General features: G+C 32.2%; 1 protein-coding gene across 3 annotated transcripts in view; it reads right to left on the bottom strand.

Moving 5' to 3' along the window:
* LRRK2 (leucine rich repeat kinase 2) overlaps positions 1-22,897 on the bottom strand; it is a 177,373-nt gene that overhangs the window by 95,127 nt on the left and 59,349 nt on the right. For all 3 annotated transcript variants that reach the window (XM_031940539.1, XM_012550850.3, XM_031940540.1), the window contains 7 exons: positions 20,385-20,529; positions 19,209-19,348; positions 15,162-15,293; positions 14,910-15,080; positions 8,984-9,242; positions 6,970-7,158; positions 3,945-4,063 (listed from right to left, as the gene is read on the bottom strand). In XM_031940539.1, coding sequence (XP_031796399.1) covers positions 3,945-4,063; positions 6,970-7,158; positions 8,984-9,242; positions 14,910-15,080; positions 15,162-15,293; positions 19,209-19,348; positions 20,385-20,529 — 1,155 coding nt within the window. The remainder of the gene's footprint in view (positions 1-3,944; positions 4,064-6,969; positions 7,159-8,983; positions 9,243-14,909; positions 15,081-15,161; positions 15,294-19,208; positions 19,349-20,384; positions 20,530-22,897) is intronic.

Here is a 22,897-nt window from a genome sequence, read left to right as displayed (position 1 = left end):
GAAAGCAAAACCCACTTTCATAATGAATTTGACAGGAGTCCTACCTAGAGTTATGTTCTTACAGAAATAAATCTGCTTGTTAAAAGACAATTTTCTGTATGCAAGGTAGGAATCTTTTAGATGGGGGAAGAGAGGAAAACAAGCTTATCATGTGCCAGATTTTGTGCTAAGAATTTTACAAATATTATTTTATTTGATGATCACAAAGGCCCTTGGAGGCAGGTGATATCATTATCGTTATTTTAAAGGTGAAGAAACCAAGACAAACAAGTAAATGACCTGCCCAGGACTAGCTACTAAGTAAGTGCCCGAGGTTGGATCTGCTCAGGTCTTCCTGAATGAAAATCTAGAACTTTACCTAATGCACATCTCTCTACCTTATTCTTTTAGAATAAAGAAAAATAACTGGAGAAAAATGAGGCAAAATATTATAATTTTAAAAAAGAATAAGAAGACTGTCCTGAGCTGGATCCTTTCTTACCCAGTGCCTTTCAGTCAATGTCTAGTTTAGGTTCTCCAGTAGAAAAAAAAAATCAAAAACTACTCCATGAAGAAGCCAGCCAGTTAACTTGTAGACTATTTCCCACAGGCAAGTCAATTAATCCCAACATACATTTATTGTCTTCTAAATGCTAGGCACTATGATAAGTGTTAGAGACAAAACTTAACAATCCTGTCCCTCTAAGGGAGAAGATAATCTTTAAATTTATAGGTATATAAGACCTATATGAAGTAGCCTTGGGAGATGAAAGAACAATCAGCTGAGATCAGAAAAGGTTCCTTGTCACAGAATTTGGGGCCAGCAAATTGGCCAGTAAGGCTAGACTACAAAGAATGTAGACAGAAGTTACATTAAATAAACTGGAAAGTTAGGAGAATCAGGTGTTAAAAAAAAGTTTTAAATGTCAAAGGGAGAAGTTTATACTTGAAATAGTAAGGAATCACTGGAGTTTACTTCTCAGAGGTTGAACTGTACTTTAATAAAATCATTATAATGGCTATATTGAACATGGAACATGGAATAGGGAAGAAATGGTGTAGGGAGATCAATTATCACTATGTAGGTGATAGAAGGCTTTAAATAAGGCATTGCTTTTGTGAGTAGAGAGAAGATGATGTAACCAAGAAATGTTGTGGAGAAAATCTGTAAATTGATTAAATATATGAGGTGAGTAAAAGTGAGGATAACACTAAGTCTATCTTTTTACCATCTGTCTCACCTTTAGTATCAAAGACCATGCTCTGAAGGATTTAATTCTTTCTGCTCTGAAGTCTTGCCTTGGGATAAATGATGAGTGCCTCATTTGGTCCATTATATCAAACTAGACCCTACTAGTTTACTTTACTTCCCATCTACAACTCTATCCTCTTTCTGCCCTTCCCACTCTAGTTCTAGAATCATATGGATAAAAACAAGAAAGGAGAGGTAAGACATGGATAATATCTAGAATGACAATCATCAAATCAGTACTGCTATTGTGATTAGAACGTATGTGTTCATCTACTCATTCATGACTCTACTTACCATCATCATAACTTCCAAACCAAAATAACCCCACTCACACTCCAGTGATTATGTTCCAGTGGTTGGCTCTCTTTATTAGAACCTAAGTGTTATGAGGACAAGGACTCACTCTAGTTTTGTTTTTTATATCTTCACTGCTTAGCATATATTAAGTGTTTAATATTACCTTTTTATTTGTTCATTCAGTTTGTGAACTAGGGTGACTAGAAAAATGGTGTAGTAATAGTAATATCAATAAAGATTAATTTTTTTTAAAGTTAAAGAAAAAAGATAATGAGGATTCAGTACAGAAGACTAAGAAGAATATATAAGGGCATGGTGACTAGAGCTGGGGAAGAAGATGGTCAGATAGTCAAGAGAAGAACTAAGAGAAAGTTCTTTTTCTCTTTTTCTCCCTCTTCCTTCCTCCTTCCCCTCTCCCTCTCATCCTCCATTTCTATCTCCCTCTCTTCTTCTCTCCTGCTCCCTCTCCCTCTCTTTCTCTCTTTCCTCTCTCCTTTTCCCTCTCCTCCTCTCTCTCACACAAATTTGGAGAATTTGCCCAAAATATTCACATGAACTATTTGTGCTTGACCTATGGCAGAGTATTCCAAATGTGTATTGATCTGATAAGCCATAGTCAGACACCTTGTAACATGACTCTAGCTTAGAGGTGTTATTTTGGTCCTCTTCAAGAATGAAGGACATCAACTATTCATATAAATTGAGATATTAAGAGGAGACAAATTTACTAGCCACTGGGCCATGTTTTCAAGGTAGTGTATCATTATATGGAAGGAGCTCTGCTGAAGAAGGCTAGGGAATAAAATGGTCAAGGCCTTGGCTTGGTCTCATGATCCTTTGTCCCCTAAGCAGAATTTTTCTATTTCACTTCCCAAGGAGAAATCTGTTCCATCCTATTGACTCAATGATTCTTCAATCTGGAAACTAGTAAGCAAGGACACCATTTAAATTTTTACATACTCTCTACTGCAAAGTTTATAAGATATACATCAAAAATAATTAATTCAAAGGTACATGAAGTTTAATAAAATACTGTATAAAGAGCTATCATATTTTAAGGGATTGCTTGAATTAGATGCTTTTTCCCACAACATGATCACCACCACCATAGATATATATCCCAATGATGAGTAGGTAATACAATGGAAGAGAACATCTCTGTAAACTTTTGGTCCTCTTCAAGAATGAAGGACATCAACTATTCATATAAATTGAGATATTAAGAGGAGACAGAAATTCACTGTCCACTTTTGGAGAGGTAAATCCACCTTTAAGTGATATACTCTTTGGACCTGAGTTAATTATTTTTATGTGGAAATGTATCACAAGAACCAGATTTGTGCAAATGATCATTCTCAACAGAATGACAGATCTAGTCATTGAAAAGTCAGAAACTAGATATTCCAAGGCTCCTTACAGCTTTTTGTGACAAAAAGATAACATTCTTGGAGAAGAAACTAATAAGGAGGAAACACAATTTAAACAAGCATATAAGATCTTTATTTTAATCTAGTAAAGATCATAGATATAGAGAATAAATTATAAGGTAGGGCAAAGAGTAAATAAACATATTTGAAGGAAATTTGAGCCTTTTCTAATAAGTAACTTGGCAAATAATTCAATAACCTTTTATGTAGTATATAATTTGCAAAATCACTTTTCCTATAAATTAGAATTCTTTAATAAAGCCCAAGCTTGGCTTCTATCACCTACATATAAGTATCTCTGAAGGAAATCTAAGAAATGGAATGAAATAAGAGTTGTTTCTAGTTTTTTTGAAAATCAGAATCTTGTTCTTGATTATAACCCTATATAGACAGGTCTCTAATAAATAAGAATTTATTTTGATTCCTACTGCCTACTGTCCTAAACCTTTTTGTAATAAAGTTTTCACTTTTCTTTTCTCACTACTTAGCTTCTTAGTGGTTAGCTAAAAATAATATTTAATTCCCTTAACTTTCTACTCTTCTGTTTGCCAATACTGAATTCTGACTGCAACATGAACCCAGTTGGGGGAAAACAAACTTGAAATTCATCCTAAATTAAATATTTGATGGCTAAATTATAAGATAATTGCTCTAAGTTACATATAGTAATTCAAGTACAAAATGGGAATACTTAATTCTTATTGTAATTAATATTTCCTTGTATTATCATTCTGGTAAAACATCCACTTACCAATAGATCTCTCTGAAGTTTCCTACCTATTTCCTAGTTCTTTTATTTACCATGATGCTTTCCTAAATATGCCAACTTTCCCAGAATTATTCTTACTGTTCATGTTGAGTTTTTCCTGAATAATCCAAGTGGTTCTTATGGTCTCTGTGTTAGTAAATTAAAGCTCTAATCCATGGCAACTAACTTTGTCCTATGTTTTTAACTATTAAAAAGACAAATGAGTCATGATTTATCTTACCATTGAATTAGGATGCCTTTCCAAAGTTGGTGAGCCATGCTGTAGGGCAGGATCTCTATAAAGATCTCCCACATTAAAAGAACTCGATTTCTTTTTCATAAAAATTGAACCTTCACTTCCTATTTTAATAATAAAATATAAAATAAGGATACAAAGGCATGAAGAATCTCAATGAAAGATTGGTACACAAAACATAAACATAGGATTTATACATTTTCTAATTACATGAAATAGTTTGATCTATCCCCTTTTGGAGTATTTTACTTGTTAAGTGAGCAAAATCCTATATTTTACATATTAATAATAAAATAATTCTGGTTTCACCAGTTCAAACATCAATATTGATATATCCATCAATTTCAATGAATTATTTCTTCAAATTCCATTTAACTCTTTATTTAAAACATTCATCATTTCTTTTCATTCTACTATTCTGGAAAGTGATATTCATTCAATTAAACTATCCATTTTTTAAATTAAAATTCCGAAAAACTGTAATTCCTAACACCATATACCAAGATAAGGATTCATGATTTAGACATAAAGAGTGATATAATAAGCAAATTAGAAGAACAAGAAGATATTCTACTTCTCAGATCTGTGGAGAAGGAAGGAATGTATAGCCAAAGAAGAACTAGAGAACATTATGAAATACAAAATGCATAATTTTGATTATATTAAATTAAAAACTTTTTGTACAAACAAAACCAATGCAGCCAAGATTAGAAGGGAAGCAAAAAGCTGGGGAAATTTTTTTACAGGGTTTCTGATAAAGTCTTCATTTCTAACATACATAGAGAATTAACTCAAATTTATAAGAATACAAGCCATTCTCAATTGATAAATGTTCACAGGATATGAACAATCAATTTTCAGATGAAGAAATTGAAAACATTTATCCCAAAGAGATCATAAAAATGGGAAAAAGGAACTACATGTGCAAAAATTTTTATAAGCAGCCCTTTTGTGGTGGCATGGAACTGGAAACTGAGTGGATGCCCATTAAATAAGGAATGGCTAAATAAGTTATGGTGTATGAATGTAATGAAATATTGTTGTTCTATAAGAAATGATCAACAGCTGATTTCAGAAAGTCCTGGAGACATCTAAATGAATTGATGCTAAGTGAAGTGAATAAAACCAAGAGACCATTAACATTGTACATGGCAACAACAAGATTATATGATTAACTGTGATGGACTTGGTTCTTTTCAACAATGGGGTAATTCAGGCCAATTCCAACAGACTTGTGACGGATAGACTCATCTGCATCCAGATAGAGAGAACTATGGGGCTAAATGTGGATCACAGCATAGTATTTTCACCTTTTTTTGTTGTTTGATTGCTTTGCTTTTTTTTTCTTTCTCATTTTTTCACTTTTCATCTGATTTTTCTTATGCAGCACAATAAATGTTGAAATATGCTTAGAAGAATTGCACATGTTCAACCTATATTGAATTACTTGCTGCAATTCTTACTGAGTTACTTGATGGAGGGGGGAAGGGAGGAAAAAGAGAGACAAATTTGGGAGACAAGGTTTTGCATAGTTGAATGCTGAAAACTATCTTTGCATGTGTTTGGAAACATAAAAAAGCTATTTTTTTTTATTGTGATTGTAGAAAAGGATACTACTTTAAACAACCCCAGTAGTCTTGCAATGGAAAGAGAGAGCTAGAGATTGATTTATAGAGATGGAAATATATTTATAAGAACACATGTTTAAATTATTTTGGAGTGCCTGGTATCTTGAGGAGGGGAGAAGAAGGGAGAAAAGGAGAAAAATGTGGAACACACGGTTTTGCAAAGGTAAATATTGAAAACTACCTTTGCATATATTTGGAAAAATAAAATACAATTTAAAAAGGAATACTGCTTTAAGAAATATGTATATAAGCTCCTAGAGAAGAAAATATTTTTAAATAATAGGAACCCACTGAAAACAATTATATTAGGGGTAACAGATATGTGACAGTTAAGAATCAATATACAAAATATTTTAACACTTTTTCTATCTAGAGAATAAGATTCAAGGAATTCATAGTTCTAAAAATAATTGGAAACTGATGTCCAAAGTTAGTAAGGAATTAGTTATCTAGGTAGATCTTAACTGGTAGAGTTTGGATTTATTTATTGGTCCTTTGTCTGCCACTATGTATAACACTATCATAGAAAGATAGTTTCATAATAAATGCCATCAATTTTTTTAGCTAAATCTATGATTTCATCAGTGCAGAGATCTCTCCATGAGAAACTTCCTCTACCAATGAAAATGAACATTTTCTCTGTAACTTTATCTTAATGACTAGTCTATGAACATCCAGCCACAGTATGTAAAAGTAGAGGACTGAACCCAAAATCTTCCTAAATTCAAGAACAGCTCTTTATCTATTATGGCACTCTGACAAAAGTCATCTTATACTAATAAATGTTGACTTTTAAATTACAGAGTTTAAAAATAAATTATTTCACAAAAATGATTGTATTTTTTCAGAGGGCTATACCAGTTTAAATTATCTATCTAGAAGACTAAGAAAAGCCCTTTGTTAAAAATGAGTCAATCAATATGTATTTAGCTGATGCTTATTACATGCAAAGCACTGTGCTAGCCTCTAGAAACATACATATTAAGGATGGAATAATCCTTCTTCATAAGGAGTTAATATTCTCAAGACACATATTTGTGATGTAAACCTTGATGAGTCATTTAATTTACCAGTACCCCAGTCAATTCCCTAAGCCTACAAATTGCAGAAAAGGTGCTAACTTGCTTTAGCAGAGGAGTTTTCTCATCCAAAATTTCCCTTTATCAATGAAAGTATAGGTCTGATCACTATCTCAGTACTAAAGAGAAACAAGCTAATATGCAACTTTTATAAAAGATTAGACTTTGATTTCTCTTTATTTTGAAGACCTACAAAATTAAATTAATTTTAACCAAATTTCTTAAATTGCTGGTCTTCCAAATAGTATTAGAAATTATATCTAGAGATATAACATGAAAGAGTTAATATGTAATAGTCTTTACCTTCACTATCAAGATCATCACTCTGTCCAAATACACAGTCCAAAGAAGAATCAGGAATAAAAGTCCAATCACCAAATTTATCAAGATCATCTTCAGGAAAACTTCCATCACTGCCTGATATTGGTTCATCTTCTGATAAACTTTTTAACTGATATCTTAATACCATTCTTGCCAATGAAGATCCTGTGTCTAACAATGAAAAGCCAGAAACACTGATATTTCTAAAATATATCGATTTTTTAAAAGTCAGGAATATAAAAAACAAGGCAAAAGTAACTTATTTGTCATAATTATATGATGAAAAACTAAGTTTGTTAATTTTGTCTTTTATAAGTGTTGTTACTTGATTTTTTTTAAACAAATAATGCATTTAAAAGATAAATCATTGAAAGTATAAGATTACTTTTAGATTTGACCTAGACTTTAGGTCACAAAAACAAGCTATACAACTGAATGAATCCATGTTTCTTATTAAAGGGCAATAAATTGTTCCCAAATACTGAAGTAAACAACAATAACAAAGTCACAATATAACAGATGGAATCATTATAAAGCTTCGGCCTGACTGGCTGCAATAATAAAGGTCGCACACAAACTTAATAGTTTCCCGGCAAATCAGAAAATTTTTCATAGGAAAACTTGAAATTCAAAATAAGAAAAATGGTGGCACTAATGTGAATGCAGATACAAGTATAGCTATTCTTCTTTTCCCTTATTCTTGTGAAGTGAATTTATTTAAACTCAAGTATTAGACTTTATATTTTATATCCATTATTTCATTTTCTTAATTTCTATGCAATATTCTAATTTGTCGAGGTCTTTTTGAATACTAGTTTCCATTTAACACATTACCTCTTCTTCCTAGGTTTATGTCATGCATAAGTCTAAAAAGAATACCATATATTTCTATCAACAAAAGAGTTTAATAACACAGGTCTTAAGGCTACATCACTCCTACCAAGTAATAATAAAACCATTCCTATATATTCTTTTGAACCAGTCATTTAACCATTTTTCAAATCTACCTAACTATATTATTGTCTAGACCAGTAGTGTCAAACTCAAGTAGCAATGGAGGCCATTAAACTGTACAAAAAAAATTCATTTGAGCTTATTGACTTAGAAAAACCACACAGGTTTATGTATTTATTTTTTCATTAATCCATCAACACATTAAAACTAGACAGGAACTAAATATAACTGATATTTTGAAAATAAACATATTATTATGAATTTGATAAGGTTTTTGTTATGTGTTTTTAAATAATTATTACATATATGCATACAAATTAGGTAGGAACTAGAGAGAAAAATAGGCAAGTTTGTGCTTTAATATTAGACACTAAATTATTACAAAACATAGCACCAAAACAAGATAAAAATTTATTGTAATTTAATATTGTTTGCTCCAAATGTGGCATCTGAAACCATTTTATCAATATCGAAAATAAGCTTTTATGAAACTAATTTTCAGCATCGATGATACTCATTTTTTTATTTTACCCTTTGTGAAGTTTTCATAGTCTTTAGGAGTAAAAATAACTGCCAGATTCTTACCAAACATTACTAAAATTCTTGAGGCAAAAATGCACATTTCAACAAAATGTCTTGGGAAATAAGAATAAAAATCTAGAACACTAACTTCATTATACTTTTCTTTTAAGCACTGTATCACACTGAATTATAATGAATTTCAACAAGTTCCATTTTGAATATATTTTTTTTCCTCTCTCAACATCAAAGTTGTTTTCATACATTTTTTAATCCCTCATATCACCATTCAAATTCAAAAGAATAATTTTAAATTCTTGAAACCCACTTGCTGAAATTATACAACTAAATGATTTTGCTTTATGAGATAATGCTACTGATAAATGCCCATCATAAGTTTTAACAGATAAGTTTCTAGTCTAACCTAGTTTATATAAAAATAGATAAAACTATTAGAAACTTTTTAAAAAAATCAGTAATATTCTAACCTCCAGCAAATTAAAGAGTACCTACTGAAACTTACTTGTTTGTTTTCTTAAATTAGATGCTTTATCTGGAAATAAAGGACTGAGCCATGAAGGTTCAATTTTTCCCATGCAAAATCCTCCAAGACAAATGCTGCTATTGGCAAGATCCAGGCCAAGCTTCCTTAATAGTAAACTGATGATATGACTATTATTTTTCTTTATGCTGATCATCAATGCTTTCCTAATCTCTTGTTCCCGTGGTCCATTATCTAATAAGAGTTCCACTAGTTTAGGACTGCTTTCTTTTTCACAAACCTACAGAAAAAAGAGACCAGGAATATTAAGTAAACAGTAGTTTTCACAACTGGTCTTGTGTTTTCCCTACTTCATGAGGTCATAGTTTTAGAGCTGGAAGAGAAGTTAAGGTTATCTAATATACTCCCTTCACATGACATTTAAAAAAACTGAAAGGAGAAGTGAATGGCCCAAAGTTATACAGTTCATAAGTGACAAATTTGGGATTTAAACCCAAATTCCGTCTCCGAATACATATTTAATTTTACATTGTAATATATGAAACACAAGGCAAAAGTATTGCTCTACCACCACATAAAAGAATGATATAAATATATAGTAACATAAGTCATATATAAGCTATTTAAAAATATTCAGGTTTTAATTGAATAAAAATGAAATCCCACAATCTCATAGCATCAATATTACAAAGCTGTGAGTGTCAGTGCTGATGGGAAAATACCATAGCACCAGCATGGCAAAGCTCAAAATTTCCCCAATTATCAGGACTGTGGTTCTATCAGTGGTAGTAGGGACAACCTCTAGATTCTCTAAAAGGCCCAGAAGAAGCAAATTAGGGCACAGAGCCTGTGCAGCAAGCACTCTACTGAGCCTTAGAGAAAGAGCAGAGCATCCAGCTAAGGTTAGTTCTAACCACCTAAAAGTCATTCCAGAGACAGCAAGGTAGAATAGTGGATAGAAACACTGGACCTAGAGTCAGGAAAACCTGAGTTCAAATCTAGCCTCAAGTAAGTATTACCTGTGTTATCGTGAACAAGGCAGTATCCTGAGTAGGTAGATTAAGGCATATATTTTCCAAGCAAGCTAACAGTTTATTAGCAGGGGGAAAGGGTCTAATAACTGTCTCAATAAGCCAGAGATTCTTCAATGAAGAAGCAACTTCTTTTTATAAGCATAGGAGAAAGAACAGAAGAGGGGAGGTAAGGGAATAATACAACTGGTTACAGGGATGGTACCATCATGTGGAGGAGGATTATAATTGATTACATATATGGGACTAAGACCATTCCTCTTTGCCTTGGAGGAATGCTTTATGTATTTATGGGAATCAGTTGTGTCCTGAGATCACTGTTAATAGACTAGGGATGGTATTCTCATTGGCACCTGGGAATGAAAGCCCTCCAAACAACCAGATACCAGAAGACATGTGTTTCACTGTAGTCTCAGAGAAATGCAGAAATTCTCCTCCAGTCTCAGCCCACACCAGACACCAGTATTACAACTGCAGCTCAGCATCCGGTAAGCAGCCAGACCCCTGCAGCCTCCAGCAGCCCCAGGCAGTCCCATTCCAATCCCTCAGTGCAACACCAGATATGGGGTGTCCTGTGGGCAACATCAATGTGGCATACCAAATAAATAGCCAGGGCCTACAGGCCCTCTCACAAGAAGCCTGGCAGTCTTCCTTTCACCCTAGGAGCAGAGTTCAAATTAAAAGAAAGGAAAAAAAACCCCTGAAAAATATGAGCAAAAAACAATTTAAAAAAAAAAAAAAAAGAATCTGGCTAAAGTTATGATAGTTTAGGGGGAAGATCAAGACACAAACTCCAAAGAGGATAACAATGTCAAAACACCCATGGATAAAACCCCAAAGAAATATCAAAAGTCATCTCAAGTACCAAAAGAACTCATGGAAGAGCTCAAAAAGAAGCTTAAAAATCATACAAGAGAGAAAGAAGAAAAATTGGGAAAAGAAATAAGTGATGCAAAAGAATTATGAAAAAGAGTGAACAGTTTGGAAAAAGAAAAACAACAACTTGAAAAGTAGAATTGGCCAAATGCAAAGGAGATTTTTAAAAAATTTACTGAAGAAAACAATTCACTAAAAATTGATACAATTGATCAAATGGAAAAGAACCTTGGAGGCTAAGAGTAATCTGATCATTCAGCCATACCTTTTAGAGACTCCCTGAGTTTTTCAGGAATTTGATCTTAACAGAAATAGAAAAAAAAAGGTAGGCTATGAATTAAGAATTAATTATTAATATAATAGTAAAATTTTAATTTCTTTCAACAGGTCTCTTTATGACTTCACTCAAGCCCTTTCTTCCACCTGATGAAATGCATTTCCTATATCTCTAATGCATTACCAGACATATGCCATTTACACTGTGTCAAAATTCATCTCACTGAGAAAGCATGTTATCTCACCTTCACACCAATCATTTCTTATCATTATCACCTTAGGACTTGAACACTTAGTTTGCATTATATTATTTTCATTCTATTTTTCAATTGCTAAAATGATATTTTTTATCAATCAACATTTACCTAATGAACACCTACTGTTTTGCAAGGTTGTTTGTACTTCTCATCCTATGTGGTTGTTTGTCCTTCTTTCTTGAAGAGGACCATGACATCAGGAAGGTGATGCTATGACATGCAAGTTAATTGGATTTAAGTGAAGAAGGGCTATCTAAAGTTATCAACCTTGTATTTCTAGGAGAAATACATAAAACAAATGAACAAACAAAAAAATGAGCACTCATATTGCTCTTCCTAACTAGTTAGGGAGAGGAAATAAGTAGATGCTCTATAACCAAAGGAGAAGGAAATCATTGTGGGCCAAAACAGTCAGAGAAGACAGAGAAGGAAGACTTAACCTGAGCTTTGAAGTATTGGACAGGAAAGAGAAAAAAAATCAGAGATTCCTCTCTTTCTGTAATGTAAGGTTTCCTATAATTTATTCTTTCAGGTCAAATACCCTTTACTAGATTTGTAGAATATGGCCTCAATGAACACTTACTAATTTTTTTTTAATGTATCCCTTATTATCTCTTTATATATTTTTATCTGAAAAAAGTACAGATTAATTAATTAATAATTATTTTTTTGTTAATTGCTTAGCAAATATATATATAAATATTTTACTAAATCTATTTCAGTTTTTAATATAATTTTTGTAAAGAGTAAAACTTGTGAATGATGGATAGACACAAGATTTCATATTTACTCATTCTAATCTGATTTTTAAAACTTTATCAAGTTTAGACTTTACTAAATGTATAAATGATAATTTACATTGTAAAGTTTGGAGAGTTACAGTAATCTCCTATATGTACAATAACTAACATTATCAGTAATGACTTGTAATGTCTAAAATGCTACTACAATTTTCAAACGAACAAAATCGAAGAAAAAAAAACCTGAAAATACTGGTAAACAGAACCAATTTAATTTCCTATTAGTTAAATGAAATGGAGTAGAAGCCAATCTAATCCAATTCAACAGCCATTTATTAAACTCTCCCTACAAAGTTACTGACACAATGTTAAACAACAATAATATAAATACAAACTTTAAATAAGAGTTATTACAATCATATTAAAAATGAGCAAGGAAAATAGGCAAAGAGAGGCACGAAAAAAATGGCAGTTCCAAGTTAAATGAAAAAATAATTGAAAAAATGGTATAGGTATTTGAGGCATATTTAAACAATACTACCCTGAAATTAATTTAGAAGACACTATCTGGAAGAAAATAACAATAATGTCTTTCCAGGTCTAATATCCTATCAATCTCTAGGAATGGTGGTCATATTTTCTAAGCCAACAATCAGGGCACATAGTTAAGTCATTTTGCCTTTGCTGCCACTAGTGTTTGGCAAGATAGCATACATGGGCTTTAAAAACAGAAAATGCATGACAGTGAATTTCTAATGTGATAATAAAGCTATGACATCATGACGACATATTATATAACTAGAATTATATATCTTTATATAAAACAATAGGATCACAGATTCAAAACTGGAAAAGACCTTAGAAGTAAGCTAGTTCAAGAGTCCAATTCTTTGTTGCTGTTATTCTCAGAGGATCAATGACATCAGGAAGGAGATGTCTTAATTTGTAAGTGAATTAAATTTAAGTGAGGGAGGGATGAGCAAATTCACCAACCTCATTCTGTGCTCCAGAATCATTTAGGTTCAGGGGCAAGAAGACTGAAGATAGTCCCCTAAAGACCATTAGTAAGAAGAGAGTAGTTTCGGTTGAATCAAAATGTCTGAAGCTAAATTGTGGAAGGGAGTGAGATGAGAAATGGAGGCACTTCTTCAGGAGTTTAGGCACACATGAAGAGATTTGTTTTGAGTTTTAGAATGCAAGAAGCTTGGAATTGTTTATAGTCAGTAGAAAAGTAGATAGTAGGCAAGGAGAGCTTGAATATAAGAGAGGGAGAGTGGGGATAACAGAGATAACAAAACAAAAAATAAGATGAAATGGGATCACTTGTGCATGTGAAGAAACTGGCCTTGGCAAGCTTTGCATGTGAAACACAGGTAAAGGAGATGATAATATTAGGAAACACTGGAATGGTGTGAGATGAGAAAGAGCTCTGGGGAAATGGTCTTAATTATTTCAGTTAAATTTAAGGCAAGATTCTCAGTTGAAAAGTGGGAGTCAGAGGAAGCATGAGTATGAGAAATGATGCAATGGATTAGAAGAGCTGCTGTGGTGAGTGGAAGAATTAGTTAGGGAAGTGTAGAAGCTTCGTCTAGCAGCAGTGAAGTCTCATTTGAGGTTATTTAACACAGATTTATAGTGGATCCAGTCAGCAGGTTTTTATGATTTTCTCTACCAAGAACAAAGGCAGAAGATGATAATCCAAGGCTGAGGTTTGGCTCACAGGGCAAAATCAGTTACCAGATAAAGAGGCTCAGGATTCAAGAAAAGTCAGTTAAGAGAAGAACTAGAAAGGAAGAGTCAAAATGGGGAAAGGAGGAGAGTATAGCTAGTGCCAGGGCAATGGCTCAGCAGAGTAGCAAGAAGTTGAGGGACTGCAGGATGGGATAGCTTGATATGGTTTTCATGAAATATTAAAAGAACCATAGGAAGACCTCCATTGCTTTGGAGTATTTTCCAAATGTGACTGAGAAAAATCATATATATTAAGGATTAGATGCTGGAAGGTGTTTTACCATAAAGATAAATTATCACTTTAATAAGATCACATGATCACTGCCTTTTAGGCTTCTGGATACTTCAAAACATATTTTATGTATATACTGGGTCATTGCCAGTCATCTTGACCATTGTTTTACTATTGGACTTTGATGACTCTGAGAGGAGAGAATAAGGCTGATAACTTTGCTAAGCTTTTGCCTTACTCATAACTTTTCTAAGTTTTTGCCTTACTTATATCTAATTCATACTTAAGTCAAGACATCACTCTTGTGATGTCATTAGTCCTCTTGGAAAACAAAGGATGAACAATAACAACATCTATCTCATCTTTTCCCTTTTCTCTGTTTACTGTCACTTATCTCAGGCTCTCATCATCTCTTGCCTAGACTATTACAATAACCCCCAGTTGGTTTCCCTACATCCAACTCTCTTTCCTTCAGTTCATCCTTTAAACAGTTACCAAGGTGATTTTTCTACAGTGTATGATAAAATCCCTACCTTACTCAAATGCCAGTTATTACTTTCAAGATCAAATATTAACTTTTCTTTTTTGGCATTTAAAGCTTTTAATAATCTTAGTCAAGCTTACTTGTATAGTCTTATTCCTCATTATTTCTATCTGAGAAAACTTTCCTTGCTAACTTGTCTTCATAAATGGCACTCTTTATCTCATTCTTTTTGCACTGGCAACTCTCCATAACTGGAATGTACTCCCTTCTCACTACTTTTGTTCTTATTCTAAAATAATTGTATCAATTTGAATATTTACCTGGCAGATTAAAGAAGTTTTTCCAGTCACTTTATTAATATCAGCTCCCAAAAGGAGAAGGCATTCCGCCATAACGCTATTGTTTTCTGCACAAGCTCTTGCCAGTAGGATATTTTTAATATCGTCATCACAAGTTATTTTGGCAAAGAATTTGCAACAAAGATTCCTAAACTAGAAAGAAAGAAAAGAAAAGTCAGTTGGGAAACAGATAAATCCATGACCTTTAACGCTAGAGTAAAAAAAAATATTTACCTGATGATCTGCTTGTTCATTGAAACACCTGGACATCTGATAGAAAATGAGTGAATCATACGAATGATGGCTTAACAGCAGCTTTGCAAAGCTAAGTGATAATTCAAGTATTGCCAGAGTTGTTTGAAATCCCTGGAAATATGACACAAAGATGAAATAAATAACTAATGACAAAATGCCCAAAATAAAAAGAATTTGATAATGTACTTAAAATTTGGGATAGATAGAACTTTAGTTACATAGCTACTGTTGCACAAAATCTGAATATTCCAATTAATCCTATTTTAACTTTGCTCTAAAAATATTTTATTTTCTTTAAATTACAGACTAGGAATAAGTATAAGTTAAATTCTATGTCTTTGGCAAATGATCTCTCTGGGGTTTTTTTGTGTTCTAAATCTCTAAAATGAATGAAAGGGACTAGATAAGTTCTCAAATGTGGTCCAGAGACACCTCAAAATCGTCTAAATTTTTAAGGGGTTCCATAAAATCAAAACTATTTAATAATATTGAGGTATTATTTGCTTTTATTTCACTTTGATTATGTCATGATTATAGTTTTTAAGAATCAAATATTCAACTGCAAACATGAAGACTAAATAATGAAGAGTAAAATTATCTCTCTGCAAAATTTACAAATGGCTAGGGACCAGGAAAGGCCTCTTGCAGAAAGTGGGATATAAATTGAGTTGTGAAGTAACTCAAGATATAGAAATATACAGGAAGACTATTTTGGGGGGAGGAGGAGAACAGTCAATGAGAAGGCATGATAGAGTGAAGATATGGAATGTCATGTATGAGCATCAACATAGCCAGTGTCCTTATCATTGAATATGTAGCTGGAATAAGTGAAAGAAGTCAAAGAGACTAAAGAGCCAGATAATAAAGAGCTTTAAAAATTACAGAGAAGATTTTACATTTGATCCTGGAAGTAAAAGGGAGCCATCAGAGTTTTTTGAGAGATGGGTGATTTATGACATGATCAGACTTGAGATTAAGGAAGATCACTTTGGCAGTTACAGAGAAGGTATGTTAGAGTGAGAAGAGACAGGAGACAGAGCAGAAATTCTAATGTTTCCCTTGCCAAGTATGTTATCCTAGATTAGGTAGCCTTGAAGTTTTCTTATATTTTTGAGATTATATTATTTTGTAACAAATAAGCCAGAAAGCAAGCAAAAACAAGTAGGTATTTTATTATAATTTGCTTCCCTCTACATGCTTATTCTAATGGTACTTAGGTTTCAGCATAGTAAAATAATTGCTTATTCTGAATTTTTTGGCATGAAATGCAAGGCTTTTACAAGCAATGTAAATGATAGAATTGGATTAAATAAATTAAAGATTGCATCACGTGTAAAATGGATAATTTTTATTATGTTAACTTGAAAATTTTTTTGCTTAAACAAAACCAATACAGTCAAGATTAGAGGGAAAGCAGAAAACTAGGGAAAAAAAATTTGCATCAAATGTCTGTGATAAAGTTCTCATTTCTCAAATATATAAAGAATTGAATATATAAGAATAGAACTATAAAAGAATATATACATGTATAACAAATGCACATAAGAATGTAATATATAATATAATATGTAATATACTAATAAAAATGTCATATATTTATATTTATAAGAATATAAGTCATTCCCAATTGCTAAATGGTTCACAGGATATGAATTTTCAGTCAAAGAAATCAAACTATATTCATGTTTAAAAAAAATTTAAATCATTATTGATTCGAGAAATGCAAATTAAAAACTACTGAGGTGTCATTTCCTATGAGAAAAGGAAATGGATAAATGTTGGAGGGGATGTGGAAAAACACTGTTGGTGGAATTATGAACTACTTCAACCATTTTGGAGAGCAATTTGGAACCATCGCCAGCAGGTTATAAAACTATGCATGCACTTTAACACAACAATGCCATTACTAGGTCTGTATCCCAATGAGATTAACAAAAGAAGAGGGAGTGAACATATTTGCGCAAACATATTTATAGCAGTTCTCTCTGTGGCAACAAAGAATTGGTAACAGGAGGCATGTCCATCAGTTGGGGAATAGCTGAACAATTGTGGTATGAAATTGCAATGGAATATTACTGTGTTATAAGGCATGACAAGTAAGATGATTTCAAAAAAACTTGGAAAGATTTACATGAACTACTGCAGAATAAAGAGAGCAGAATTAGGAGAACAATGTACACAAATAACAGCAGTACTGTATGATAATCAACTGTGAATGACTTAACTATTTTCAGCAATAAAAAAAAAAAAATTCAAGACAATTCCAAAGAACTCATAATGAAAAATTCTATCCCTCTCCAGATAGAGTCTGAATAAAGAACAAAATCTAATATTTTTCTCTTCTTTTTGTTCATTTTTTTGTTTTTTTCCTCTTACAACACAACTAATAATAGAAATATGTTTTATATGACTGTACTTGCATAACCTATATCAAATTGCTTACTCTCCCAAGGATAAAGGGAGGAAAGGAAGAAAAGAGAAAAATTGGAACTCATAATTTTTAAAAATGAATGTTGAAAATGATTTTTACATGCAATTGGGAAAAATATTTTTTAAAAGAAAGAAAAAATAAAGTCCCACCTCATTTTTCCTTTTAAATCCTAAGATGTTAAGTCCTTTCTTTAACTTATACTCAACACTATATGAGAACTGTGAAGGTATAATGAGAATTACATTTTACTTATTTTCCCCTAAAAAGAAAAAAACTGCAAGAAGATTTACTATGAACGAAAATTTAGGACAAATGGGTATTAACTACAAGACCTTATAAAATTAAAACATATTTATCTGATAACTTGTTCTAATGGTTAAGAGAAGAAAATAAATCAAACAAGGTTCATGAGAAATATGAGCTAAGAGAAACTATTGGGTGGTGTTTTGTTTTTTTTTTAAACAAATAACCATTGGTTGAAGCCTTTCTTCCTATTTATTATTTTCCTGACTTTTTTTTTTTTCTGGAAAGCATACATTGCCCTTGATCTCAGACAACATTTTCCTTCTCCAGGGTCTGTGGCCAGATTTTTGACTTTTCCCTTTGTTCTGGCTTATTGACTTTTCAATTGATCCTTAGGAGAAAATTGTGCTCAACAAATCCAATTAAATTTAACAAACACTATTGTGTGTCTAATATTTACAAGGTGTTGTGCTAGGTAGAGGGAATATAAAATAATTTTTTTTTTTGTAAATTCCTGCTCTCAAGAAGAAGTACTATGAGTAATGGATAGAATTAGACTTAGGTTTAGAAACATTATTTGTGCAAGGCAGACAATCAATCAAAATTTTTAAGCTCTCATTGAGTGCCAGAACTAATGGGATTTTTTAATGTCAATTATATTGCCTATACCTTAGCGCATGAGGAATTTTTTTGGTTTGGGTATTTTTTAAGGATTATTGTTGTTCTCTCGTTTTTTCAGTTGTGTTAGACTTTTCATAATCCTGTTTGGGATTTTCTTTGCAAATATAATAGACTGGTTTGCCATTTTCCTCTCCAGATGAAGAAATTGAAGCAAACAGGTTTAAGTGACTTGGCCCAGGATTATAGCCAATAAGTGTCTGAGGCCAGATTTGAACTCGGGAAGATGAGTCTCCTGGCTCCAAGTCTGGCACTCTATCCACTGAAGTGAAAGAAAAAGTTATTTCAGGATTTTTTTTGTTTATGATGTGTATTTGTTCTAAAACATAATTAGATTCTAAATTCATATTAGTTATGAGTTTAATAAATAAATTACATTATATCAAGTGCTTGCTTTAAAAGATGTTTAAGATAAATTTTGCCTTGATGAAGCATAGTAATGTATATAAGTATACTTTATTAATTTGTGTATCATCCTTGGACAGAAGCCACACTAATATTCTCTATCATTCCAATTTTTAATCTATGTGTTGCCAAAGCAAGTACCAAGTATCATTTTGAATTTGTGAAAGTGTATCCAGGAGATTTCTATCTCTGGTCAAATGGAGTTGAAATAGCTGCCATAAAAAGAAAATATACATACTCTTAAATTTGTTTTAAAATAATTCACATACACTTATCTGTACTTCAGCAACATCTTTAAATCGTTGTAAGCTGGAAACCAGAATATTTGCAAGCAGATCCTGAGTTTCTGTGCACAAATTCTTTTTTGTTATCAAACATCCCAGTAGACTCAAACCCACATACTGAATTACTAGGACAAGAAAAAAATTGAATAAACAAAAGTAATGACTCTCAAACTAAGAAGAAAGCAATTAAAATATCTTATTTTTAGTGTTGCATTTCACTTTTGCATCAATTTTTCCTTTTCCCCTTACCAAAGATTTTAAAATAAAGAAAAAAATCTTCAGCAAAACTAATGAACATTATCAATCATGCCTGACAGGATATGTAATAGTTCATACCCATCATTCTATTGCCTCTGAAATGAAGAAAGGTAGGTGTTAATTCTCAACTCTTCCCCAGAGCAACAATTCTGTATATATATATACACATTTGCTTATTTTTAAAAGAAAGTAATTTTTTTAAAAAAGTGCTGAATAACCATCAGTTAGAGAATAGCTGAATAAGTTATGATATATGAATAAAAGGAATATTATTATTCTTTAAAAAAGGATGATCAGGCTAATTTCAGAAAAGCCTAGAAAGATTTATATGAACTGATGCTAAGTGAAGTGAGTAGAACCAAGAGAACATTGTACACAATAACAACAATATTATGTGATGATCAACTGTGATCCACTTGGCTATTTTCAACATTGAGATGATTCAAGACAATTCCAAAGGTCTTGTGATAGAAAGAACCATTCGTTTCCAGAGAGAGAACTATGGAAACTGAATATGGATCAAAGCATAGTATTTTCAGTTTTGTTGTTATTTGCTTATGGTTTTTTTCATGGTTTTTAAAAAAAATTTTAATCTGATTTTTGTGTTACATGACAAATATGGAAATATATTTTTAAAAAGTGCACATGTTTAACCTATATTGGATGGCTTATTGTCTATAAGTGGGGGTAGGAGGGAGAAAAATTTGGAACACAAGGTTTTTCAAAGGTGAATATTAAAAACTATCTTTGTGTCTATTTGGAAAAATAAAAAGCTATAAAAAAAAAAAGAAAGAGTATATAGTAATAGAAGAAAAAAGTGCCAAACAAGATTGGATAGAGAACTGGTCTATACCAAACTATTGCAAATCTTAACTACTTAAAAAGAAACATATTTCTACTGACCTCTATTATCTGGATACATCTGTAATGTATGAAGTATTGAATCAAGAGCCCCTTCTTGAGAAAACATTTCTAATGCACCAGAACAATTTGCTAAAGAAGAGATTATTTTTAATCCACATATTTGAATTCCAGGATTTCCAATAAACTAAAAATTTCAAATAAGAAAAAAGATTTTAACAGGCAAATAATAAATATGATTGCTCATTCAAAACTAGGATTTACTTTCTTTTCATGGTGAAAGTATTTGTATTATCAAAATTATATATATACAAACTTATAATTCTTGATTAATTTAATACAAGATTGCAAGAATTATTTCAATAAATGTGTTTTAAATAATAACATTTCAATTTTGGTTTCTTAAAACTGTGTTATTCTCACAGTATTATTTACTATTATCCTTATATTCAAATTTAAAATTTATCTTTGAAGTTCTAGATTTTTCTCAGTTCTTTAAAATAAAATTAAATTATTAAATAACCAAAATATCTGTATTACTCTAAAATTTCAAAGTTAACATGCTATTCGACATAAAAAGCAACCCATTAAATTCCCATACTTAGGAAGAATTAGGTCTAATCAATTTTTGCATAAAAAGTCTCATTATAACATGACATCCCTTTGCCCTTATAGCACTGAATGAACTCATGTTCATAGTCTTCATAAAATAAGAATAAAATTATTCACATGGGTCAAATGATAGATGAAAACTACAATAGTATATCTAAAATAAAGGTCATTAACTTGTACTCCATGAAATATGTTTAAACTATAATCATAATTGGTTTCCATCTTCCATGTTATATGAGCAACATGCTGAAGGACAAGGCATTTTTTCCGAGCCCCATGATATCTCGAATCTCTCCAAAGAAGAAATTATATGCCAGAGATAATACAACTATTCTATCTCCATGGATTAGCACATTCAAAATTCAAAAGGTTATTTTTTAAAAAGCTACTCTGAATTTACTCAGCATCAGACTCACATTACCAATAGCAGGGCTATACTAGCAGATGCAAGGACCTGATACATAGCTAGCAGCAAAATTAATCCCTCCACTCCAACTCCTCCTGCCCCCTTTTCAGTGTGGGAGAACCCTAGGGACAATCTGATCCCAGTTTGCTTGGGTCAGTATAAACAGCAAAAGTAGAAACCTATTGAGAACTGTGGTAGATATCCAGCACCCAAATAAGACAATCTCATAGCTCCAAAGCTGCAAAGCTCTTGTCAGAGCCCAGTCAGAAAAATGATGAACAGTGGGAACAGGACAGGACACTGGTAAAGAAAACTGTGAGGGATTAGAGGGAGAGTGAATAAGGGGCCTGGCTGTGCCGTACTCTACTAAGCCTGAAGAAAAGAGCCTGCATTCAGATGGGGCCAGTTATGTCCATATCTAAATCTAATAAGATGAAAAGTAATAGATATAAATGCAAAGTGTCACACCTAAATTAAACAATTAAGTATATGAGGGAAATATGGCTAATTTTTTTGTCTGGAAAAAAGGAGTGTTTTAGTGGATGCAAACTCAATATTAATCAGTGGTGATGTATGGAGATCAACAAAACAAATGTAATTTTAGGGAACATAATGAGAGCAGTAGTGTGTAAAGCTAAGGAGTTATATTCTGCCATAGTCATAGTTAGAGTACTATATTCAATTCTGCATCTTGCATATTAGAAAGGACATTAGTACGTTAGAGAGTAAGGCAATCAGGATAGTATCATAAGATGAATATATGATATTAAGTCCTTAAATCTCTGATTCTATACTTGTGCATTTGATTTCCCTCCCCTACTATCAAGGAAAGTCCTTCTTTCTCCCCTCCCCTTTCCAGTCTTAGCACCTCTTACTCTCTTCCCCATCTCATACTTACAGAGGTCACCTTCTTCTCTTTTGTAGCCCTCAATTTCACTTGGACACATTATACATATTCCTCTCTAGCTCCTATATCCCTCCCCTACTCAAAACTGTAATATCATCTCACAGAAACACTAATTCACTTATAGGCAATTTTTTTTTACCAGGTTCTGTCTGTAAAATGCCTCATCCCTACTTGTATGGATGTTAATATCTTTACACTAGTCTCCTGGAGTGCATTAGAAAGAAATCTCTTACTGGTGTCTCTGCTGTCATTCAATTGCTGTGGATGTACTTGGCTGTTACATTTACTCATTCCTCCTGTATTTCTATTATTTGCAGTGTTTGAGAAGCAAATACTTTCTTTAGCTCTGTTTTTCTTTATAAGAATTTCAAATGCCTTTTTAACACTGAATGTCACGAGTTTTTCATTTATGGATAAACTCATATTAGCATAAAAGTTAACTTGGTCTGCATCCTGAGCTCCCTTACTTTTTGGAACATATTTCATTCCCTCCTGTTTTATCTGATAGAAAGAGAATAATCTTGTGTTATTAGAATTTTGTTTCCTTTGTATTTCTTCTGGTCTTTTCCCTGATTGCCTACAGAACTTTTTGTTTCTGAATTAAGCTGTTAAATTTAACCAGTCTTAACG

Source organism: Sarcophilus harrisii, chromosome 5 (assembly GCF_902635505.1).
Source record: "Sarcophilus harrisii chromosome 5, mSarHar1.11, whole genome shotgun sequence".
NCBI classification, from domain to species: domain Eukaryota; kingdom Metazoa; phylum Chordata; class Mammalia; order Dasyuromorphia; family Dasyuridae; genus Sarcophilus; species Sarcophilus harrisii.
The sequence above is the reverse complement of the archived record's forward strand: the minus strand, read 5'-3'. Positions and strand labels throughout refer to the sequence as shown.